The sequence below is a fragment of the Toxotes jaculatrix genome, chromosome 20 (assembly GCF_017976425.1).
Source record: "Toxotes jaculatrix isolate fToxJac2 chromosome 20, fToxJac2.pri, whole genome shotgun sequence".
Lineage (NCBI taxonomy): Eukaryota > Metazoa > Chordata > Actinopteri > Toxotidae > Toxotes > Toxotes jaculatrix.
Genome location: NC_054413.1, coordinates 5,229,270 through 5,252,284, shown reverse-complemented (window position 1 = coordinate 5,252,284; position 23,015 = coordinate 5,229,270). Strand labels below are relative to the sequence as shown.

At 31.6% G+C, this 23,015-nt stretch overlaps 1 protein-coding gene and 1 long non-coding RNA gene across 3 annotated transcripts in view; both read right to left on the bottom strand.

The window, feature by feature from the left end:
* The window catches only part of LOC121200303, a 28,971-nt gene extending 11,707 nt beyond the window's left edge, over positions 1-17,264 (bottom strand). The window contains exon 1 of the long non-coding RNA XR_005896520.1: positions 17,207-17,264. This is a non-coding gene — a long non-coding RNA (uncharacterized LOC121200303). The remainder of the gene's footprint in view (positions 1-17,206) is intronic.
* A 690-nt stretch (positions 17,265-17,954) lies between these two features.
* cdv3 (carnitine deficiency-associated gene expressed in ventricle 3) lies at positions 17,955-21,873 on the bottom strand. 2 transcript variants are annotated; one of them, XM_041065507.1, is made up of 5 exons: positions 21,450-21,873; positions 20,625-20,701; positions 19,759-19,889; positions 19,234-19,396; positions 17,955-19,109 (listed from the first exon to the last, which is right to left on the bottom strand). In XM_041065507.1, exons 1-5 carry the CDS (start codon positions 21,633-21,635, stop codon positions 18,983-18,985), a joined length of 684 nt encoding a protein of 227 aa, XP_040921441.1. In that variant the 5' UTR covers positions 21,636-21,873; the 3' UTR covers positions 17,955-18,982. The 2 variants fall into 2 exon arrangements, with proteins under 2 accessions (XP_040921441.1, XP_040921442.1); XM_041065508.1 differs by having other exon boundaries at positions 20,625-20,698.
* Between the last annotated feature and the right edge of the window lie 1,142 nt (positions 21,874-23,015).

Here is a 23,015-nt window from a genome sequence, read left to right as displayed (position 1 = left end):
CGAAAAGTCATAAAAAACGTCATAGTATAGTATGGCGTCAAAATTGGACAAAAAAAGTCCAAATTTTTTTTTACCTCAAAAAGTCATAAAAAACGTCATAGTATAGTATGGCGTCAAAATTGGACAAAAAAAGTCCAAATTTTTTTTGACCTCAAAATGTCATAAAAAACGTCATAGTATAGTATGGCGTTTTTTTCGGCCAAAAAAAGTCAAAATTTTTTTTGACCTCAAAAAGTCATAAAAAACGTCATAGTATAGTATGGCGTTTTTTTCGGCCAAAAAAAGTCAAAATTTTTTTTGATTTCAAAATGTCATAAAAAACGTCATAGTATAGTAAGACGTCAAAATTGGACAAAAAAACTCAAAATTTTTTTTGACCTCAAAAAGTCATAAAAACGTCATAGTATAGTATGGCGTTTTTTTCGGCCAAAAAAAGTCAAAATTTTTTTTGACCTCAAAAAGTCATAAAAAACGTCATAGTATAGTATGGCGTTTTTTTCGGCCAAAAAAAGTCAACATTTTTTTTGACCTCAAAATGTCATAAAAAACGTCATAGTATAGTATGGCGTTTTTTTCGGCCAAAAAAAGTCAAAAATTTTTTTGACCTCAAAATGTCATAAAAAACGTCATAGTATAGTAAGGCGTCAAAATTGGACAAAAAAAGTCAAAAATTTTTTTGACCTCAAAAAGTCATCAAAAACGTCATAGTATAGTATGGCGTTTTTTTCGGACAAAAAAAGTCCAAATTTTTTTTGACCTCAAAATTTCATAAAAAACGTCATAGTATAGTATGGCGTTTTTTTCGGCCCAAAAAATTCAACATTTTTTTTGACCTCAAAATATCATAAAAAACGTCATAGTATAGTAAGGCGTCAAAATTGGACAAAAAAAGTCAACATTTTTTTTTACCTCAAAAAGTCATAAAAAACGTCATAGTATAGTATGGCGTTTTTTTCGGACAAAAAAAGTCCACATTTTTTTTGACCTCAAAATGTCATAAAAAACGTCATAGTATAGTAAGGCGTCAAAATTGGAAAAAAAAAGTCTAATTTTTTTTTCACCTCAAAAAGTCATAAAAAACGTCATAGTATAGTAAGGCGTTTTTTTCGGCCAAAAAAAGTCAAAATTTTTTTTGACCTCAAAAAGTCATAAAAAACGTCATAGTATAGTAAGGCGTCAAAATTGGAAAAAAAAAGTCAAAATTTTTTTTGACCTCAAAAAGTCATAAAAAACGTCATAGTATAGTATGGCGTTTTTTTCGGCCAAAAAAAGTCAAACGTTTTTTTGACCTCAAAAAGTCATAAAAAACGTCATAGTATAGTATGGCGTCAAAATTGGACAAAAAAAGTCCAAATTTTTTTTGACCTCAAAAAGTCATAAAAAACGTCATAGTATAGTATGGCGTTTTTTTCGGACAAAAAAAGTCCAAATTTTTTTTGACCTCAAAATTTCATAAAAAACGTCATAGTATAGTATGGCGTTTTTTTCGGCCAAAAAAAGTCAAAATTTTTTTTGACCTCAAAAAGTCATAAAAAACGTCATAGTATAGTATGGCGTTTTTTTCGGCCAAAAAAATTCAAAATTTTTTTTGACCTCAAAAAGTCATAAAAAACGTCATAGTATAGTATGGCGTTTTTTTCGGCCAAAAAAAGTCAAAATTTTTTTTGACCTCAAAATGTCATAAAAAACGTCATAGTATAGTATGGCGTTTTTTTCGGCCAAAAAAAGTCAAAAATTTTTTTGACCTCAAAATGTCATAAAAAACGTCATAGTATAGTAAGGCGTCAAAATTGGACAAAAAAAGTCAAAATTTTTTTTGACCTCAAAAAGTCATCAAAAACGTCATAGTATAGTATGGCGTTTTTTTCGGACAAAAAAAGTCCAAATTTTTTTTTACCTCAAAATTTCATAAAAAACGTCATAGTATAGTATGGCGTTTTTTTCGGCCCAAAAAATTCAACATTTTTTTTGACCTCAAAATGTCATAAAAAACGTCATAGTATAGTAAGGCGTCAAAATTGGACAAAAAAAGTCAACATTTTTTTTTACCTCAAAAAGTCATAAAAAACGTCATAGTATAGTATGGCGTTTTTTTCGGACAAAAAAAGTCAAAATTTTTTTTGACCTCAAAAAGTCATAAAAAACGTCATAGTATAGTATGGCGTTTTTTTCGGCCAAAAAAAGTCAAAATTTTTTTTGATTTCAAAATGTCATAAAAAACGTCATAGTATAGTAAGACGTCAAAATTGGACAAAAAAAGTCAAAATTTTTTTTGACCTCAAAAAGTCATAAAAAACGTCATAGTATAGTATGGCGTTTTTTTCGGCCAAAAAAAGTCAAAAATTTTTTTGACCTCAAAATGTCATAAAAAACGTCATAGTATAGTAAGGCGTCAAAATTGGACAAAAAAAGTCAAAATTTTTTTTGACCTCAAAAAGTCATCAAAAACGTCATAGTATAGTATGGCGTTTTTTTCGGACAAAAAAAGTCCACATTTTTTTTTACCTCAAAATTTCATAAAAAACGTCATAGTATAGTATGGCGTTTTTTTCGGCCCAAAAAATTCAACATTTTTTTTGACCTCAAAATGTCATAAAAAACGTCATAGTATAGTAAGGCGTCAAAATTGGACAAAAAAAGTCAACATTTTTTTTTACCTCAAAAAGTCATAAAAAACGTCATAGTATAGTATGGCGTTTTTTTCGGACAAAAAAAGTCCACATTTTTTTTGACCTCAAAATGTCATAAAAAACGTCATAGTATAGTAAGGCGTCAAAATTGGAAAAAAAAAGTCAAATTTTTTTTTCACCTCAAAAAGTCATAAAAAACGTCATAGTATAGTATGGCGTTTTTTTCGGCCAAAAAAAGTCCAAATTTTTTTTGACCTCAAAAAGTCATAAAAAACGTCATAGTATAGTATGGCGTTTTTTTCGGCCAAAAAAAGTCAACATTTTTTTTGATTTCAAAATGTCATAAAAAACGTCATAGTATAGTAAGACGTCAAAATTGGACAAAAAAATTCAAAATTTTTTTTGACCTCAAAAAGTCATAAAAAACGTCATAGTATAGTAAGGCGTTTTTTTCGGCCAAAAAAACTCAAAATTTTTTTTGACCTCAAAAAGTCATCAAAAACGTCATAGTATAGTACGGCGTTTTTTTCGGCCAAAAAAAGTCAAAAATTCTTTTGACCTCAAAAAGTCATAAAAAACGACATAGTATAGTATGGCGTTTTTTTCGGACAAAAAAAGTCACAATTTTTTTTGTCCTCAAAAAGTCATAAAAAACGTCATAGTATAGTAAGGCGTCAAAATTGGACAAAAAAAGTCAAAATTTTTTTTGACCTCAAAAAGTCATCAAAAACGTCATAGTATAGTATGGCGTTTTTTTCGGACAAAAAAAGTCCAAATTTTTTTTGACCTCAAAATTTCATAAAAAACGTCATAGTATAGTATGGCGTTTTTTTCGGCCAAAAAAAGTCAAAAAATTTTTTGACCTCAAAATGTCATAAAAAACGTCATAGTATAGTAAGGCGTCAAAATTGGACAAAAAAAGTCAAAAATTTTTTTGACCTCAAAAAGTCATCAAAAACGTCATAGTATAGTATGGCGTTTTTTTCGGACAAAAAAAGTCCACATTTTTTTTGACCTCAAAATTTCATAAAAAACGTCATAGTATAGTATGGCGTTTTTTTCGGCCAAAAAAAGTCAAAAAATTTTTTGACCTCAAAATGTCATAAAAAACGTCATAGTATAGTAAGGCGTCAAAATTGGACAAAAAAAGTCAAAAATTTTTTTGACCTCAAAAAGTCATCAAAAACGTCATAGTATAGTATGGCGTTTTTTTCGGACAAAAAAAGTCAAAATTTTTTTTGACCTCAAAATTTCATAAAAAACGTCATAGTATAGTAAGGCGTCAAAATTGGACAAAAAAAGTCAAAATTTTTTTTGACCTCAAAAAGTCATCAAAAACGTCATAGTATAGTATGGCGTTTTTTTCGGACAAAAAAAGTCCAAATTTTTTTTGACCTCAAAATTTCATAAAAAACGTCATAGTATAGTATGGCGTTTTTTTCGGCCCAAAAAATTCAACATTTTTTTTGACCTCAAAATATCATAAAAAACGTCATAGTATAGTAAGGCGTCAAAATTGGACAAAAAAAGTCAACATTTTTTTTTACCTCAAAAAGTCATAAAAAACGTCATAGTATAGTATGGCGTTTTTTTCGGACAAAAAAAGTCCACATTTTTTTTGACTTCAAAATGTCATAAAAAACGTCATAGTATAGTAAGGCGTCAAAATTGGAAAAAAAAAATCAAATTTTTTTTTCACCTCAAAAAGTCATAAAAAACGTCATAGTATAGTATGGCGTTTTTTTCGGCCAAAAAAAGTCAAAATTTTTTTTGACCTCAAAAAGTCATAAAAAACGTCATAGTATAGTATGGCGTTTTTTTCGGCCAAAAAAAGTCAAAATTTTTTTTGATTTCAAAATGTCATAAAAAACGTCATAGTATAGTAAGACGTCAAAATTGGACAAAAAAAGTCAAAATTTTTTTTGACCTCAAAAAGTCATAAAAAACGTCATAGTATAGTATGGCGTTTTTTTCGGCCAAAAAAAGTCAAAAATTTTTTTCACCTCAAAAAGTCATAAAAAACGTCATAGTATAGTATGGCGTTTTTTTCGGCCAAAAAAAGTCAAAATTTTTTTTGATCTCAAAAAGTCATAAAAAACGTCATAGTATAGTATGGCGTTTTTTTCGGCCAAAAAAAGTCAAAATTTTTTTTGATTTCAAAATGTCATAAAAAACGTCATAGTATAGTAAGACGTCAAAATTGGACAAAAAAAGTCAAAATTTTTTTTGACCTCAAAAAGTCATAAAAAACGTCATAGTATAGTATGGCGTTTTTTTCGGCCAAAAAAAGTCAACATTTTTTTTTACCTCAAAAAGTCATAAAAAACGTCATAGTATAGTATGGCGTTTTTTTCGGCCAAAAAAAGTCAAAATTTTTTTGACCTCGAAAAGTCATAAAAAAAAGTCATAGTATAGTATGGCGTTTTTTTCGGCCCAAAAAATTCAACATTTTTTTTTACCTCAAAATGTCATAAAAAACGTCATAGTATAGTAAGGCGTCAAAATTGGACAAAAAAAGTCAACATTTTTTTTTACCTCAAAAAGTCATAAAAAACGTCATAGTATAGTATGGCGTTTTTTTCGGACAAAAAAAGTCCACATTTTTTTTGACCTCAAAATGTCATAAAAAACGTCATAGTATAGTAAGGCGTCAAAATTGGAAAAAAAAAGTCAAAATTTTTTTGACCTCAAAAAGTCATAAAAAACGTCATAGTATAGTATGGCATTTTTTTCGGACAAAAAAAGTCAAAATTTTTTTTGACCTCAAAATTTCATAAAAAAACGTCATAGTATAGTATGGCGTTTTTTTCGGCCAAAAAAAGTCAAATTTTTTTTTGTCCTCAAAAAGTCATAAAAAACGTCATAGTATAGTAAGGCGTCAAAAATCGGCCAAAAAAAGTCCAAATTTTTTTGACCTCAAAAAGTCATAAAAAACGTCATAGTATAGTATGGCGTTTTTTTCGGACAAAAAAAGTCCACATTTTTTTTGACCTCAAAATGTCATAAAAAACGTCATAGTATAGTAAGGCGTCAAAATTGGAAAAAAAAAGTCTAATTTTTTTTTCACCTCAAAAAGTCATAAAAAACGTCATAGTATAGTATGGCGTTTTTTTCGGCCAAAAAAAGTCAAAATTTTTTTTGACCTCAAAAAGTCATAAAAAACGTCATAGTATAGTATGGCGTTTTTTTCGGCCAAAAAAAGTCAAAATTTTTTTTGACCTCAAAAAGTCATAAAAAACGTCATAGTATAGTATGGCGTTTTTTTCGGCCAAAAAAAGTCACAAATTTTTTTGACCTCGAAAAGTCATAAAAAACGTCATAGTATAGTATGGCGTTTTTTTCGGCCAAAAAAAGTCAAAATTTTTTTGACCTCGAAAAGTCATAAAAAAAAGTCATAGTATAGTATGGCGTTTTTTTCGGACAAAAAAAGTCAAAATTTTTTTTGACCTCAAAATTTCATAAAAAACGTCATAGTATAGTATGGCGTTTTTTTCGGCCAAAAAAAGTCACAAATTTTTTTGACCTCGAAAAGTCATAAAAAACGTCATAGTATAGTATGGCGTTTTTTTCGGCCAAAAAAAGTCAAAATTTTTTTTTACCTCAAAAAGTCATAAAAAACGTCATAGTATAGTATGGCGTTTTTTTCGGCCAAAAAAAGTCAAAAAATTTTTTTACCTCAAAATGTCATAAAAAACGTCATAGTATAGTAAGGCGTCAAAAATCGGACAAAAAAAGTCAAAATTTTTTTTGACCTCAAAAAGTCATAAAAAACGTCATAGTATAGTATGGCGTTTTTTTCGGACAAAAAAAGTCAAAATTTTTTTTGACCTCAAAATTTCATAAAAAACGTCATAGTATAGTATGGCGTTTTTTTCGGCCAAAAAAAGTCAAAATTTTTTTTGACCTCAAAATGTCATAAAAAACGTCATAGTATAGTATGGCGTTTTTTCGGCCAAAAAAAGTCAACATTTTTTTTGACCTCAAAAAGTCATAAAAAACGTCATAGTATAGTATGGCGTTTTTTTCGGCCAAAAAAAGTCAAAATTTTTTTTGACCTCAAAAAGTCATAAAAAACGTCATAGTATAGTATGGCGTTTTTTTCGGCCAAAAAAAGTCACAAATTTTTTTGACCTCGAAAAGTCATAAAAAACGTCATAGTATAGTATGGCGTTTTTTTCGGCCAAAAAAAGTCAAAATTTTTTTGACCTCGAAAAGTCATAAAAAACGTCATAGTATAGTATGGCGTTTTTTTCGGCCAAAAAAAGTCAAAATTTTTTTTGACCTCGAAAAGTCATAAAAAACGTCATAGTATAGTATGGCGTTTTTTTCGGCCAAAAAAAGTCAAAATTTTTTTTGACCTCGAAAAGTCATAAAAAACGTCATAGTATAGTATGGCGTTTTTTTCGGCCAAAAAAAGTCACAAATTTTTTTGACCTCGAAAAGTCATAAAAAACGTCATAGTATAGTATGGCGTTTTTTTCGGCCAAAAAAAGTCAAAAATTTTTTTTACCTCGAAAAGTCATAAAAAACGTCATAGTATAGTATGGCGTTTTTTTCGGCCAAAAAAAGTCAAAATTTTTTTTTACCTCCAAATGTCATAAAAAACGTCATAGTATAGTAAGGCGTCAAAAATCGGACAAAAAAAGTCAAAATTTTTTTTGACCTCAAAAAGTCATAAAAAACGTCATAGTATAGTATGGCGTTTTTTTCAGCCAAAAAAAGTCAAAAATTTTTTTGACCTCAAAATGTCATAAAAAACGTCATAGTATAGTAAGGCGTTTTTTTCGGACAAAAAAGTCCAAATTTTTTTTGACCTCAAAATTTCATAAAAAACGTCATAGTATAGTATGGCGTTTTTTTCGGACAAAAAAAGTCAAAAAATTTTTTGACCTCAAAATGTCATAAAAAACGTCATAGTATAGTAAGGCGTCAAAATTGGACAAAAAAAGTCCAAATTTTTTTTGACCTCAAAAAGTCATAAAAAACGTCATAGTATAGTATGGCGTCAAAATTGGACAAAAAAAGTCAAAATTTTTTTTGACCTCAAAAAGTCATAAAAAACGTCATAGTATAGTATGGCGTTTTTTTCGGCCAAAAAAAGTCAAAAGTTTTTTTGACCTCAAAATGTCATAAAAAACGTCATAGTATAGTAAGGCGTCAAAATTGGACAAAAAAAGTCAACATTTTTTTTGACCTCAAAAAGTCATAAAAAAACGTCATAGTATAGTATGGCGTTTTTTTCGGCCAAAAAAAGTCAAATTTTTTTTTGTCCTCAAAAAGTCATAAAAAACGTCATAGTATAGTAAGGCGTCAAAAATTGGACAAAAAAAGTCAAAATTTTTTTTGACCTCAAAAAGTCATAAAAAACGTCATAGTATAGTATGGCGTTTTTTTCGGACAAAAAAAGTCCAAATTTTTTTTGACCTCAAAATTTCATAAAAAACGTCATAGTATAGTATGGCGTTTTTTTCGGCCAAAAAAAGTCCAAAATTTTTTTTGACCTCAAAATATCATAAAAAACGTCATAGTATAGTAAGGCGTCAAAATTGGACAAAAAAAGTCCAAATTTTTTTTGACCTCAAAATTTCATAAAAAACGTCATAGTATAGTATGGCGTTTTTTTCGGCCAAAAAAAGTCAAAAGTTTTTTTGACCTCAAAATGTCATAAAAAACGTCATAGTATAGTATGGCGTTTTTTTCGGCCAAAAAAAGTCAACATTTTTTTTTACCTCAAAAAGTCATAAAAACGTCATAGTATAGTATGGCGTTTTTTTCGGACAAAAAAAGTCCAAATTTTTTTTGACCTCAAAATGTCATAAAAAACGTCATAGTATAGTAAGGCGTCAAAATTGGAAAAAAAAAGTCAAAATTTTTTTTGACCTCAAAAAGTCATAAAAAACGTCATAGTATAGTATGGCGTTTTTTTCGGCCAAAAAAAGTCAAAATTTTTTTTGACCTCAAAAAGTCATAAAAAACGTCATAGTATAGTATGGCGTTTTTTTCGGCCAAAAAAAGTCAAAATTTTTTTTGACCTCAAAAAGTCATAAAAAACGTCATAGTATAGTATGGCGTTTTTTTCGGCCAAAAAAAGTCAAAAATTTTTTTGACCTCAAAAAGTCATAAAAAACGTCATAGTATAGTATGGCGTCAAAATTGGACAAAAAAAGTCCACATTTTTTTTGACCTCAAAAAGTCATAAAAAACGTCATAGTATAGTATGGCGTTTTTTTTCGGCCAAAAAAAGTCAAAATTTTTTTTGTCCTCAAAAAGTCATAAAAAACGTCATAGTATAGTAAGGCGTCAAAAATCGCACAAAAAAAGTCAAAATTTTTTTTGACCTCAAAATTTCATAAAAAACGTCATAGTATAGTATGGCGTTTTTTTCGGCCAAAAAAAGTCAAAAAAATTTTTGACCTCAAAATTTCATAAAAAACGTCATAGTATAGTAAGGCGTCAAAATTGGACAAAAAAAGTCAAAATTTTTTTTGACCTCAAAAAGTCATCAAAAACGTCATAGTATAGTATGGCGTTTTTTTCGGCCAAAAAAAGTCAAAATTTTTTTTGACCTCAAAAAGTCATAAAAAACGTCATAGTATAGTATGGCGTTTTTTTCGGCCAAAAAAAGTCAACATTTTTTTTGACCTCAAAAAGTCATCAAAAACGTCATAGTATAGTATGGCGTTTTTTTCGGCCAAAAAAAGTCAAAAAAATTTTTGACCTCAAAATGTCATAAAAAACGTCATAGTATAGTAAGGCGTCAAAATTGGACAAAAAAAGTCAAAATTTTTTTTGACCTCAAAAAGTCATCAAAAACGTCATAGTATAGTATGGCGTTTTTTTCGGCCAAAAAAAGTCAAAATTTTTTTTGACCTCAAAAAGTCATAAAAAACGTCATAGTATAGTATGGCGTTTTTTTCGGCCAAAAAAAGTCAACATTTTTTTTTACCTCAAAAAGTCATAAAAAACGTCATAGTATAGTATGGCGTTTTTTTCGGCCAAAAAAAGTCAACATTTTTTTTTACCTCAAAAAGTCATAAAAAACGTCATAGTATAGTATGGCGTTTTTTTTAGACAAAAAAAGTCCAAATTTTTTTTGACCTCAAAATGTCATAAAAAACGTCATAGTATAGTAAGGCGTCAAAATTGGAAAAAAAAAGTCAAAATTTTTTTTGACCTCAAAAAGTCATAAAAAACGTCATAGTATAGTATGGCGTTTTTTTCGGCCAAAAAAAGTCAAAAATTTTTTTGACCTCAAAAAGTCATAAAAAACGTCATAGTATAGTATGGCGTTTTTTTCGGCCAAAAAAAGTCAAAATTTTTTTTGACCTCAAAATGTCATAAAAAACGTCATAGTATAGTATGGCGTTTTTTTCGGCCAAAAAAAGTCAACATTTTTTTTGACCTCAAAAAGTCATAAAAAACGTCATAGTATAGTATGGCGTTTTTTTCGGCCAAAAAAAGTCAAAATTTTTTTTGACCTCAAAAAGTCATAAAAAACGTCATAGTATAGTATGGCGTTTTTTTCGGCCAAAAAAAGTCACAAATTTTTTTGACCTCGAAAAGTCATAAAAAACGTCATAGTATAGTATGGCGTTTTTTTCGGCCAAAAAAAGTCAAAAATTTTTTGACCTCGAAAAGTCATAAAAAACGTCATAGTATAGTATGGCGTTTTTTTCGGACAAAAAAAGTCAAAATTTTTTTTGACCTCAAAATTTCATAAAAAACGTCATAGTATAGTATGGCGTTTTTTTCGGCCAAAAAAAGTCACAAATTTTTTTGACCTCGAAAAGTCATAAAAAACGTCATAGTATAGTATGGCGTTTTTTTCGGACAAAAAAAGTCAAAATTTTTTTTGACCTCAAAAAGTCATAAAAAACGTCATAGTATAGTATGGCGTTTTTTTTGGCCAAAAAAAGTCAAAATTTTTTTTGACCTCAAAATGTCATAAAAAACGTCATAGTATAGTATGGCGTTTTTTTTCGGCCAAAAAAAGTCAACATTTTTTTTTACCTCAAAAAGTCATAAAAAACGTCATAGTATAGTATGGCGTTTTTTTCGGACAAAAAAAGTCCACATTTTTTTTGACCTCAAAATGTCATAAAAAACGTCATAGTATAGTAAGGCGTCAAAATTGGAAAAAAAAAGTCAAATTTTTTTTTCACCTCAAAAAGTCATAAAAAACGTCATAGTATAGTATGGCGTTTTTTTCGGCCAAAAAAAGTCAAAATTTTTTTTGACCTCAAAAAGTCATAAAAAACGTCATAGTATAGTATGGCGTTTTTTTCGGCCAAAAAAAGTCAAAATTTTTTTTGACCTCAAAAAGTCATAAAAAACGTCATAGTATAGTATGGCGTTTTTTTCGGCCAAAAAAAGTCACAAATTTTTTTGACCTCGAAAAGTCATAAAAAACGTCATAGTATAGTATGGCGTTTTTTTCGGCCAAAAAAAGTCAAAATTTTTTTGACCTCGAAAAGTCATAAAAAAACGTCATAGTATAGTATGGCGTTTTTTTCGGACAAAAAAAGTCAAAATTTTTTTTGACCTCAAAATTTCATAAAAAACGTCATAGTATAGTATGGCGTTTTTTTCGGCCAAAAAAAGTCACAAATTTTTTTGACCTCGAAAAGTCATAAAAAACGTCATAGTATAGTATGGCGTTTTTTTCGGCCAAAAAAAGTCAAAATTTTTTTTTACCTCAAAAAGTCATAAAAAACATCATAGTATAGTATGGCGTTTTTTTCGGCCAAAAAAAGTCAAAAATTTTTTTGACCTCAAAAAGTCATAAAAAACGTCATAGTATAGTATGGCGTTTTTTTCGGCCAATAAAAGTCAAAATTTTTTTTGACCTCAAAAAGTCATAAAAAACGTCATAGTATAGTATGGCGTTTTTTTCGGCCAAAAAAAGTCAAAAATTTTTTTGACCTCAAAAAGTCATAAAAAACGTCATAGTATAGTATGGCGTCAAAATTGGACAAAAAAAGTCCACATTTTTTTTGACCTCAAAAAGTCATAAAAAACGTCATAGTATAGTATGGCGTTTTTTTCGGACAAAAAAAGTCCAAATTTTTTTTTACCTCAAAATGTCATAAAAAACGTCATAGTATAGTAAGGCGTCAAAATTGGACAAAAAAAGTCCACATTTTTTTTGACCTCAAAATGTCATAAAAAACGTCATAGTATAGTAAGGCGTCAAAATTGGAAAAAAAAAGTCAAATTTTTTTTTCACCTCAAAAAGTCATAAAAAACGTCATAGTATAGTATGGCGTTTTTTTCGGCCAAAAAAAGTCAAAATTTTTTTTGACCTCAAAAAGTCATAAAAAACGTCATAGTATAGTATGGCGTTTTTTTCGGCCAAAAAAAGTCAAAATTTTTTTTGATTTCAAAATGTCATAAAAAACGTCATAGTATAGTAAGACGTCAAAATTGGACAAAAAAAGTCAAAATTTTTTTTGACCTCAAAAAGTCATCAAAAACGTCATAGTATAGTATGGCGTTTTTTTCGGCCAAAAAAAGTCAAAATTTTTTTTGACCTCAAAAAGTCATAAAAAACGTCATAGTATAGTATGGCGTTTTTTTCGGCCAAAAAAAGTCAACATTTTTTTTTACCTCAAAAAGTCATAAAAAACGTCATAGTATAGTATGGCGTTTTTTTCGGACAAAAAAAGTCACAATTTTTTTTGACCTCAAAATGTCATAAAAAACGTCATAGTATAGTAAGGCGTCAAAATTGGAAAAAAAAAGTCAAAATTTTTTTTGACCTCAAAAAGTCATAAAAAACGTCATAGTATAGTATGGCGTTTTTTTCGGCCAAAAAAAGTCCAAATTTTTTTTTACCTCAAAATGTCATAAAAAACGTCATAGTATAGTAAGGCGTCAAAATTGGACAAAAAAAGTCAAAATTTTTTTTGACCTCAAAAAGTCATAAAAAACGTCATAGTATAGTATGGCGTTTTTTTCGGCCAAAAAAAGTCAAACGTTTTTTTGACCTCAAAAAGTCATAAAAAACGTCATAGTATAGTATGGCGTTTTTTTCGGCCAAAAAAAGTCAAAATTTTTTTTGACCTCAAAAAGTCATAAAAAACGTCATAGTATAGTATGGCGTTTTTTTCGGCCAAAAAAAGTCAAAAGTTTTTTTGACCTCAAAATGTCATAAAAAACGTCATAGTATAGTAAGGCGTCAAAATTGGACAAAAAAAGTCAAAATTTTTTTTGACCTCAAAAAGTCATAAAAAACGTCATAGTATAGTAAGGCGTCAAAAATCGGCCAAAAAAAGTCAAAATTTTTTTTGACCTCAAAATTTCATAAAAAACGTCATAGTATAGTATGGCGTTTTTTTCGGCCAAAAAAAGTCAAAATTTTTTTTGACCTCAAAAAGTCATAAAAAACGTCATAGTATAGTATGGCGTTTTTTTCGGCCAAAAAAAGTCAAAAGTTTTTTTGACCTCAAAATGTCATAAAAAACGTCATAGTATAGTAAGGCGTCAAAATTGGAAAAAAAAAGTCAAAATTTTTTTTGACCTCAAAAAGTCATCAAAAACGTCATAGTATAGTAAGGCGTCAAAATTGGACAAAAAAAGTCAACATTTTTTTTTACCTCAAAAAGTCATAAAAAACGTCATAGTATGGCGTTTTTTTCGGACAAAAAAAGTCCACATTTTTTTTGACCTCAAAATGTCATAAAAAACGTCATAGTATAGTAAGGCGTCAAAATTGGAAAAAAAAAGTCAAAATTTTTTTTGACCTCAAAAAGTCATAAAAAACGTCATAGTATAGTATGGCGTTTTTTTCGGACAAAAAAAGTCAAAAATGTTTTTGACCTCAAAAAGTCATAAAAAACGTCATAGTATAGTATGGCGTTTTTTTTCGGCCAAAAAAAGTCAAAATTTTTTTTGACCTCAAAAAGTCATAAAAAACGTCATAGTATAGTATGGCGTTTTTTCGGACAAAAAAATTCAAAATTTTTTTTGACCTCAAAAAGTCATAAAAAACGTCATAGTATAGTATGGCGTTTTTTTCGGCCAAAAAAAGTCAAAAGTTTTTTTGACCTCAAAAAGTCATAAAAAACGTCATAGTATAGTATGGCGTCAAAATTGGACAAAAAAAGTCAACATTTTTTTTTACCTCAAAAAGTCATAAAAAACGTCATAGTATAGTATGGCGTTTTTTTTCGGACAAAAAAAGTCCACATTTTTTTTTACCTCAAAATGTCATCAAAAACGTCATAGTATAGTAAGGCGTCAAAATTGGAAAAAAAAAGTCAAATTTTTTTTTCACCTCAAAAAGTCATAAAAAACGTCATAGTATAGTATGGCGTTTTTTTCGGCCAAAAAAAGTCAAAATTTTTTTTGACCTCAAAAAGTCATAAAAAACGTCATAGTATAGTATGGCGTTTTTTTCGGACAAAAAAAGTCAAAAGTTTTTTTGACCTCAAAATGTCATAAAAAACGTCATAGTATAGTAAGGCGTCAAAATTGGACAAAAAAAGTCCAAATTTTTTTTGACCTCAAAAAGTCATCAAAAACGTCATAGTATAGTATGGCGTTTTTTTCGGACAAAAAAAGTCAAAATTTTTTTTGACCTCAAAATTTCATAAAAAACGTCATAGTATAGTATGGCGTTTTTTTCGGCCAAAAAAAGTCAAAAAATTTTTTGACCTCAAAATGTCATAAAAAACGTCATAGTATAGTAAGGCGTCAAAATTGGACAAAAAAAGTCAAAATTTTTTTTGACCTCAAAAAGTCATCAAAAACGTCATAGTATAGTATGGCGTTTTTTTCGGACAAAAAAAGTCCAAATTTTTTTTGACCTCAAAATTTCATAAAAAACGTCATAGTATAGTATGGCGTTTTTTTCGGCCAAAAAAATTCAAAATTTTTTTTGACCTCAAAATGTCATAAAAAACGTCATAGTATAGTAAGGCGTCAAAATTGGACAAAAAAAGTCAACATTTTTTTTTACCTCAAAAAGTTATCAAAAACGTCATAGTATAGTATGGCGTTTTTATCGGACAAAAAAAGTCCAAATTTTTTTTGACCTCAAAATTTCATAAAAAACGTCATAGTATAGTATGGCGTTTTTTTCGGCCAAAAAAATTCAAAATTTTTTTTGACCTCAAAATGTCATAAAAAACGTCATAGTATAGTAAGGCGTCAAAATTGGACAAAAAAAGTCAACATTTTTTTTTACCTCAAAAAGTCATAAAAAACGTCATAGTATAGTATGGCGTTTTTTTCGGACAAAAAAAGTCCACATTTTTTTTGACCTCAAAATGTCATAAAAAACGTCATAGTATAGTAAGGCGTCAAAATTGGAAAAAAAAAGTCAAAATTTTTTTGACCTCAAAAAGTCATAAAAAACGTCATAGTATAGTATGGCATTTTTTTCGGACAAAAAAAGTCAAAATTTTTTTTGACCTCAAAATTTCATAAAAAAACGTCATAGTATAGTATGGCGTTTTTTTCGGCCAAAAAAAGTCAAATTTTTTTTTGTCCTCAAAAAGTCATAAAAAACGTCATAGTATAGTAAGGCGTCAAAAATCGGACAAAAAAAGTCAAAATTTTTTTTGACCTCAAAAAGTCATAAAAAACGTCATAGTATAGTAAGGCGTCAAAATCGGACAAAAAAAGTCAAATTTTTTTTTGACCTCAAAAAGTCATAAAAAACGTCATAGTATAGTATGGCGTTTTTTTCGGCCAAAAAAAGTCAAAATTTTTTTTGACCTCAAAATGTCATAAAAAGCGTCATAGTATAGTAAGGTGTTTTTTTCGGCCAAAAAATGTCAAAAAATTTTTTGACCTCAAAATGTCATAAAAAACGTCATAGTATAGTAAGGCGTTTTTTTCGGCCAAAAAAAGTCAAAATTTTTTTTTACCTCAAAATGTCATAAAAAACATCATAGTATAGTAAGGCGTTTTTTTCGGCCAAAAAAAGTCAAAATTTTTTTGGACCTCAAAATGTCATAAAAAACGTCATAGTATAGTAAGGCGTCAAAATCGGCCAAAAAAAGTCAAAAAAATTTTCGACCTCAAAATGTCATAAAAAACGTCATAGTATAGTAAGGCGTTTTTTTCGGCCAAAAAAAGTCAAAAAAATTTTCGACCTCAAAATGTCATAAAAAACGTCATAGTATAGTAAGGCGTTTTTTTCGGCCAAAAAAAGTCAAAATTTTTTTTGACCTCAAAATGTCATAAAAAACGTCATAGTATAGTATGGCGTTTTTTTCGGCCAAAAAAAGTTAAAAAATTTTTTGACCTCAAAAAGTCATAAAAAACGTCATAGTATAGTATGGCGTTTTTTTCGGACAAAAAAAGTCCAAATTTCTTTTGACCTCAAAATGTCATAAAAAACGTCATAGTATAGTAAGGCGTCAAAATTGGACAAAAAAAGTCAATTTTTTTTTTGACCTCAAAAAGTCATAAAAAACGTCATAGTATAGTATGGCGTTTTTTTCGGACAAAAAAAGTCCAAATTTTTTTGACCTCAAAAAGTCATAAAAAACGTCATAGTATAGTATGGCGTTTTTTTCGGACAAAAAAAGTCCAAATTCTTTTGACCTCAAAAAGTCATAAAAAACGTCATAGTATAGTATGGCGTTTTCTTCGGCCAAAAAAAGTCAAATTTTTTTTTGGACCTCAAAATGTCATAAAAAACGTCATAGTATAGTAAGGCGTCAAAATCGGCCAAAAAAAGTCAAAAAAATTTTTGACCTCAAAATGTCATAAAAAACGTCATAGTATAGTAAGGCGTTTTTTTCGGCCAAAAAAAGTCAAAATTTTTTTGGACTTCAAAATGTCATAAAAAACGTCATAGTATAGTAAGGCGTTTTTTTCGGCCAAAAAAAGTCAAAAATTTTTTTGACCTCAAAATGTCATAAAAAACGTCATAGTATAGTAAGGCGTCAAAATCGGCCAAAAAAAGTTCGATTTTTTTATCACCTCAAAATGTCATAGTATAGTAAGGCGTCAAAATCGGCCAAAAAAAGTCAAAAAATTTTTTGACCTCAAAATGTCATAAAAAACGTCATAGTATAGTAAGACGTTTTTTTCAGTCAAAAAAAGTCAAAATTTTTTTTGACCTAAAAATGTCATAAAAAACGTCATAGTATAGTAAGGCGTTTTTTTCGGCCCAAAAAAGTCCAAATTTTTTTTGACCTCAAAATGTCATAAAAAAACGTCATAGTATAGTAAGGCGTTTTTTTCGGCCAAAAAAAGTCAAAAATTTTTTTGACCTCAAAATGTCATAAAAAACGTCATAGTATAGTAAGGCGTCAAAATCGGCCAAAAAAAGTTCGATTTTTTTATCACCTCAAAATGTCATAGTATAGTAAGGCGTCAAAATCGGCCAAAAAAAGTCAAAATTTTTTTGGACCTCAAAATGTCATAAAAAACGTCATAGTATAGTAAGGCTTCAAAATATTGAAAAAATAGGTCATAGTATAATAAGGCTACAAAATGTAAAAAAAAAATGTCAAAATGACCACCTACTCAGACAAAATGAGACACCACAGGGATAAAATAAATGATTCTGGGAAAGCTAGCAGTTTCACACAAGCCTTGAGTTTACAAATAAAGAACACCTTTTCTGGCAAAAGGTATTGTGTAGAAATCCCCATTTTTAACTCAAAAGATTCACACAACACTTAATTCACAAGGATCACTTTATTTTTTTGTGTTAGGCTCTTCTCTTTTCATCACAAATATTATCTTTTGTCCACCCAAAGTGTCCCAGCAGGGATCAACAAACCCTGACATATTTTTATGGAAATGACAGAAACATAAAACATAAATCCAGTTGTTCATCACCTCTCTAAATGTAACTATGCTTGTAGTAAAAACCCATTTGATTTTAACTGGGCGTACCACTGTTTTGGAAGTGGATAGTACTCTGTTGGTTTGGTGACAGTTTGTATTTACAGGCCAGCAGTCGCTGTAACTCTCTGGAAATGAAGTTATGCACAAACTACCTGTTCTACACAGCTGCAATGAGGGCTAAGACAGCGTGATAATCGAGGAGGAAAAGCCTTGATTAAAAAAAAAAGATCAGACTTAAAACGAGTTGAAATGTACCACTTTGTACAACATGGGCAAATGACCTCAAGAAATATGCATTTAAAGTGGTTTCCTGGCATTTTGTTGGCATTGTAACATCTGCGACAACTGCTGTCAAACCACAGTAAAGCATTTCTTTACCAAAAGAATGGTTTCAGATTAGCCTGATCAACTCCTTTGCTGATGTCTAAAAATACCAAAATGAAGTAAGGGCAACAAAATCAAACAGTGGATATGAAAGACAGTTAGTAGTTGTAATCATGAGGCAAACTACAACAGCACTACATTCTTGAACCAAAGGATTTTTTGTCTTTTGTATGTTTTTTTTTTGTTTGTTTTTTTCCCACAAAGTGGTGAGATCCAGAGGCAGGCAACAGCCCGTGAGACAACAAGCAAAGTTCTCTTCGGATGACAAAGCAGTTTCTCTCCATCAGTAAGGCCACTTTATATAGAAATTCTAAATGAGGACCACAACCTATCGCTTCTTGTCCATAGATCTTTGCAGTGTCATCATCATCATCATGAAGGACAAAAAACAAAGCTTCAAGTTTCTAAATCAAAAGAGCCTGATGGCCAGCTTGTATGTAGGTGGGGGGGGAGAGGGGAGGGGGGTTGGTGTTTGCCCCGTTCACCACCACAGCGGAAAAAAGCTCAGTCCACATGGTCACCACCAGCTGTGCTGCCGAGGTAGTTTCCCCACCCCCAAAGCCCCAACCGCAACTCAAAAACACACCCCAAAATAACAATGTGCGATTGGTTTATAGCAATCTTGCAAAAAAATAGATATTTTTCACAGAAGTTTGTAAAATCATCTTGCCTAAAGTCTTCAATCCTCTGTGGCTTTATTGAAGCAAGTTGAAGTCCAGAGAGAAGTTGCCACCACACAACTGCTGCTCTGAGTACAATTCACAAAGGACAACTACGTTGTCTCTTGTTGCTGCTGCAGTGTTGTACGTTTGGGTGTATTTTGCTAATTCCTTTTCAATTATTCCCTCTTTCAACAGCCCCTTCAGATGCAGTCCTTCAGGTATGCCAACCAAATGAATGTATAGTGTGTTACTGATCTTTTTAGAGGGAGTGTCACTGAACGTGTATGTGCTGCAGTGGCAGTGCTGTGTATGAATGAGTGTGTGTGTGTCTGTGTGTGTATATACAAGGCTGTGTGTTTGTGTGAGTAACCAGTGTGGTGATGGTGGCAGCGTGAGCTCTGTCAGAACTGCAGTCCACACAGCTGGAGGTACAGCTTCCTTCAAGGGGCTGGGCAGGACCGTGCTGGAGGAGCCAGGGGACGGAGGGGAGCGGCTCTATTTATCTCCCAGGATGGCGTACTGGTTGTCAAGCTGCAAGTGCTGCAAAGAAGCCCCACTGGTCTCCTCTCTACCACGGTTCCTGTGTTTGACAACCTCAAATGTCTTCTCCATTTCTCTGTCCCTGAGAGACAGATAATGTATAGACATGTATAACTTTAGTGTTGAAACAATTGGTCACTTAATCAGACAGAAAATCAAACACAGCTGCATTTCACCTTTTTAAACATCACTTCAACTCTACTTACTTGCGTGTCTCCACATGCTTGGCGGTGGCCAGTAGAGATGGGAACTGTGCGTCACTGAAGATCTCAGGAGGACCCTGGTTGTGACCTCGTTTGGTGGTGGACAGCCGAGCCCCTGGAGGGCGATAGACACCAGCAGGCTTTGCCTCAGGCACCTCTTCATCCTCTGAAAGCACAGAGATCACATCACTTAGACAAGAAAACCAGACTTTCAGGGGCACATACAAGTAGCAATTTTATTTACTAAAACCACAATACATAAACCTTAATAATAAGATGTTTACAGCAGCTCCAGGCAGAGTATGTGATTGTTTCAAGATAAAATACAATACAAAAATGTACTTAATTTATGCTTTTTAAAACTAATGCAAATACAGGTATTATTATCAGTGGTATGTTTACAAGCGTTACATGCATTCTACACTACAAAAAAGCCATATTTTCCCTTTTTCAAACCCTTGTTAAATCCTGAGCTTTTTTGTTGAAAAGAAGACTAAAAGAAATGAGGGCTGAGGTTGGTTTACTCACCAACAGGCGCAGCAGGAGGAGCAGCTCCAGATTTGTTCCAGGGCCCCGACACTTTGTCTCCACTGACCAGAATGATCTCTCCGTCCTCACCAACCTCCTCCTTCTCATACTCCTCCTCCTCCTTCTCGTCACTACAAAAAGCCAGACGGACAGCAACGGTGAAAAATTTGAGGTGGCAGAAATTAACTGACATTCAGGGTTGTTCAACTAACTAGTAGAGTGACAGCACAGAAATGTTTTCTCCTCATAGTATAGCAAGGCTTCAAAATATGGGAAAAAAAGTCATAGTATAGTAAGGCTTCAAAACATCATTAAAAAATGTCATAGTACAGTGAGACTTCAAAATATGGAAAAAAAGGTGCCAATAGAGCAAATTTGTCTCCATCTGTGCCTTTCAACTGACATTCATACCACCTCCATATATCACTTAGTGTAGTTTAAATGCACCTGACTGGCAGCACTAACTACATTTGATTTGGAATTTAGGGTTTGTGTCCAACCCTAATTGTTCAAAACTTGTTTGATGGTGTCATTTTTTTTTTGAAGGACATTCTTTTCTAGGCCTTTTCCCCCTCCACTTTAGTTTAACAGAGTTGTTTATAAAATAAGTTGATACACATTCATTTCTGAGCCTACATTATTTGCATTTTGCACAGAAATCTATAGTTTTGAACTGTTGCAAATGTTATTTCTATTGCTGCTGGCAGCAGAATAATTTTACCATGGTTTAAGTATTATTTATATATTATATTGGAAGATGGGTCACAGAGGCCATGGTCCTTACAGGCCCCCATTTGACGGCACCAAGGTTGAGATGCAAATGTGACCAAGGACTCATGACAACCAAATACATACTTCACTCTCACCTTATTTGTAAAGCTTGGAGCCGAAGCCCGCTGTAGTCCACTTCTTTCTGCTCAAACTCTTTCCATTCCTCGTCCTCCTAGGCAGAATAAAATAATAACTCCAAAGTACATTACAGCAAAATTCCATTAATAATTTCGTACGGCTTCCAGTGTTGTGTATTTTTATTTTTTATTTTTTGGTAATGCTGTTTTTTGAAAAACATCTTGCCAGCTCTTCTCATGAAATGATTGCACTGGCTATAACGGTTAACATTAAACACCAGTGTGACAAGCTGTTTAATCTTATAATCTCTAAAATCTTAGTTCTGTCACTTAATCAAACCTCCATGTGATCTGAAAGCTTACAGCTGTTATCCACGCAAGAAAAAAAAATTGTGACAAATGGCGGCTCGACCTAGCTGGAAAGCCACGACTCAAAGAGGGGGATGACAGCTTCCCCACAAGGCTAGTGTCAGTATGATGGCTAAATGTACGGGCCTCAAATGTTGTATCATGTCATGAACTGGCTTTAACTCCTCGCTGCCCTAAAGATAAAGTTGTAAGAAAAGCAAGAAAAAAATGTGTGATGCTGAATTTTGTTTCCCGTCAGAAAGTGTGCCAGGGGGAAACCATATGCTAGCTAGCAACCGGCGTTGTCCCCCTCATGTTGAAATACATATCAGCGGTTTTCCTCCATAACTTGGTGAAAAGCTAGAGAGCTATCAGCAAGCAGGCTAAATGTAAGGAGGCGGCAGACTGTGACGGGGATACAAAATATGACACGACACCGGTGTGTGGAAAAGATCCTGCTGAGGCAAAAAGTTACCGGAGAGTAGCGCTGATTACCTTCTCAATCTGTGCGTCCTGATTCTCGTTTTTCGCCGATTTCTCCTTCTCCCTCTTGGTCTTTTTCACCGCAGCCGACGTGGGCCCCGCGGTGGACTCCTTGCCCTTTCCTTTCTCTTTCTTCTTCTTTTTATCCCGCTTGGCAAAGAAATCGTCCAGGCTCTTCTCCGTTGGTACATCCGCCATTTTCAAAGAGCAACGGTAAGTAGTTAGCAAACCGAGCAATGACAAATGTGAAAATCGGCTCTCGCGAAGTGAGGACAGCCGGTCAAACGGTCACAGGACTCGGAGTTACTCCTTATTCTGGCACTTTAACTTCTGTTTCAGGCTGATAAAAACGTCCACCCTGGTTCTCCAAACGAGTTGTTAGCTATCCTGTCAACCATGCCATGCACGGACTATTTGACAAATCTGTACCGTTCCCCGGAAACACTTTGGCCCTGAACCGGATGTGTTGTGAGCCTCACATTAAAAATAAAAGTCCCAGTATTATCAAATGTTCCCACATGTATCAATCCCAATTCACTTTATATTTTATTCTATTTTAATTTTGGAAAACAACTAAAATTAAATGAAAAACTTAAAAAGTTTGTACCACTTTCTAAGAATGCACCTGAAATGTATGTCTAATAAATTGTTTACTAATGCTTTACAGATCAGTTATAAGACTAGCATAGGCCTGGAGCCCCTGGTTTTCTCCATATTTGCGTCTAATTCATTAATTAATTGCAAATTTGTTAAAAAATTTGCACCTCTGAAATATCAGCTATGACCATCCTACAGCTTGTGGTCTCGAAGAGGGGGTCTGTGTCAAAATCTAGTTTTTAAGGGCAACATTGTTTTAGTTCATATTCTGCACGTTTATTTTAAAATTGTGTTTTATAAAATTGCCCCAAAAATTTCTGCCAAGTATTTAGAACAGAAAATCTCAAGCAAGGTAGTATTACTACCCTCATGGGAGAACTGTAAGAATGTGAATGAATGAACCATAACAATTTATTTTCGTTACCAATACATCTGACAGTTATTTTCCTTAACAATCAGTTGATTGTTCAGTGGTTGTTCACATACAACCAAAAACAAATGTTTGCCCTGGGACCCCTGTGGTGGTTAATCCAGCGATTCATTAATACTAACAACTTTTGGGTTGCCAGGTGTTGGAAAATCCTCCACCACCATGACACTTGCACTTAAATTCATTAACCATCAGGTCTGCAATCAAAAATGTGGCTGCAGACAGCATGGCAGTTATCCACTGTAAGCCTCAGCTGTCTACTTATTTGTAAAATAAAAAATGACTTAGTATATAATAATTTTCAGATGCCCTGAATTAAAATACTAATCTGAGTGGAGTAGATGCATTCACATAGTTTTTTTCTTTTGAAAAGAGGGTAAATCAGGAACTATAAGTTGATGGAGTTTAAAACATAAATCTGACCATTTACTTGTCGTATTTTGACTGGATATAACCTCCAAAAATGTTTTTACATAGAGGAAACTTTAAACTCCTGTGGCATTACCTCTTTGCAAATGTATTTGGACCAAATTTGTCAGATTTTCAAATCT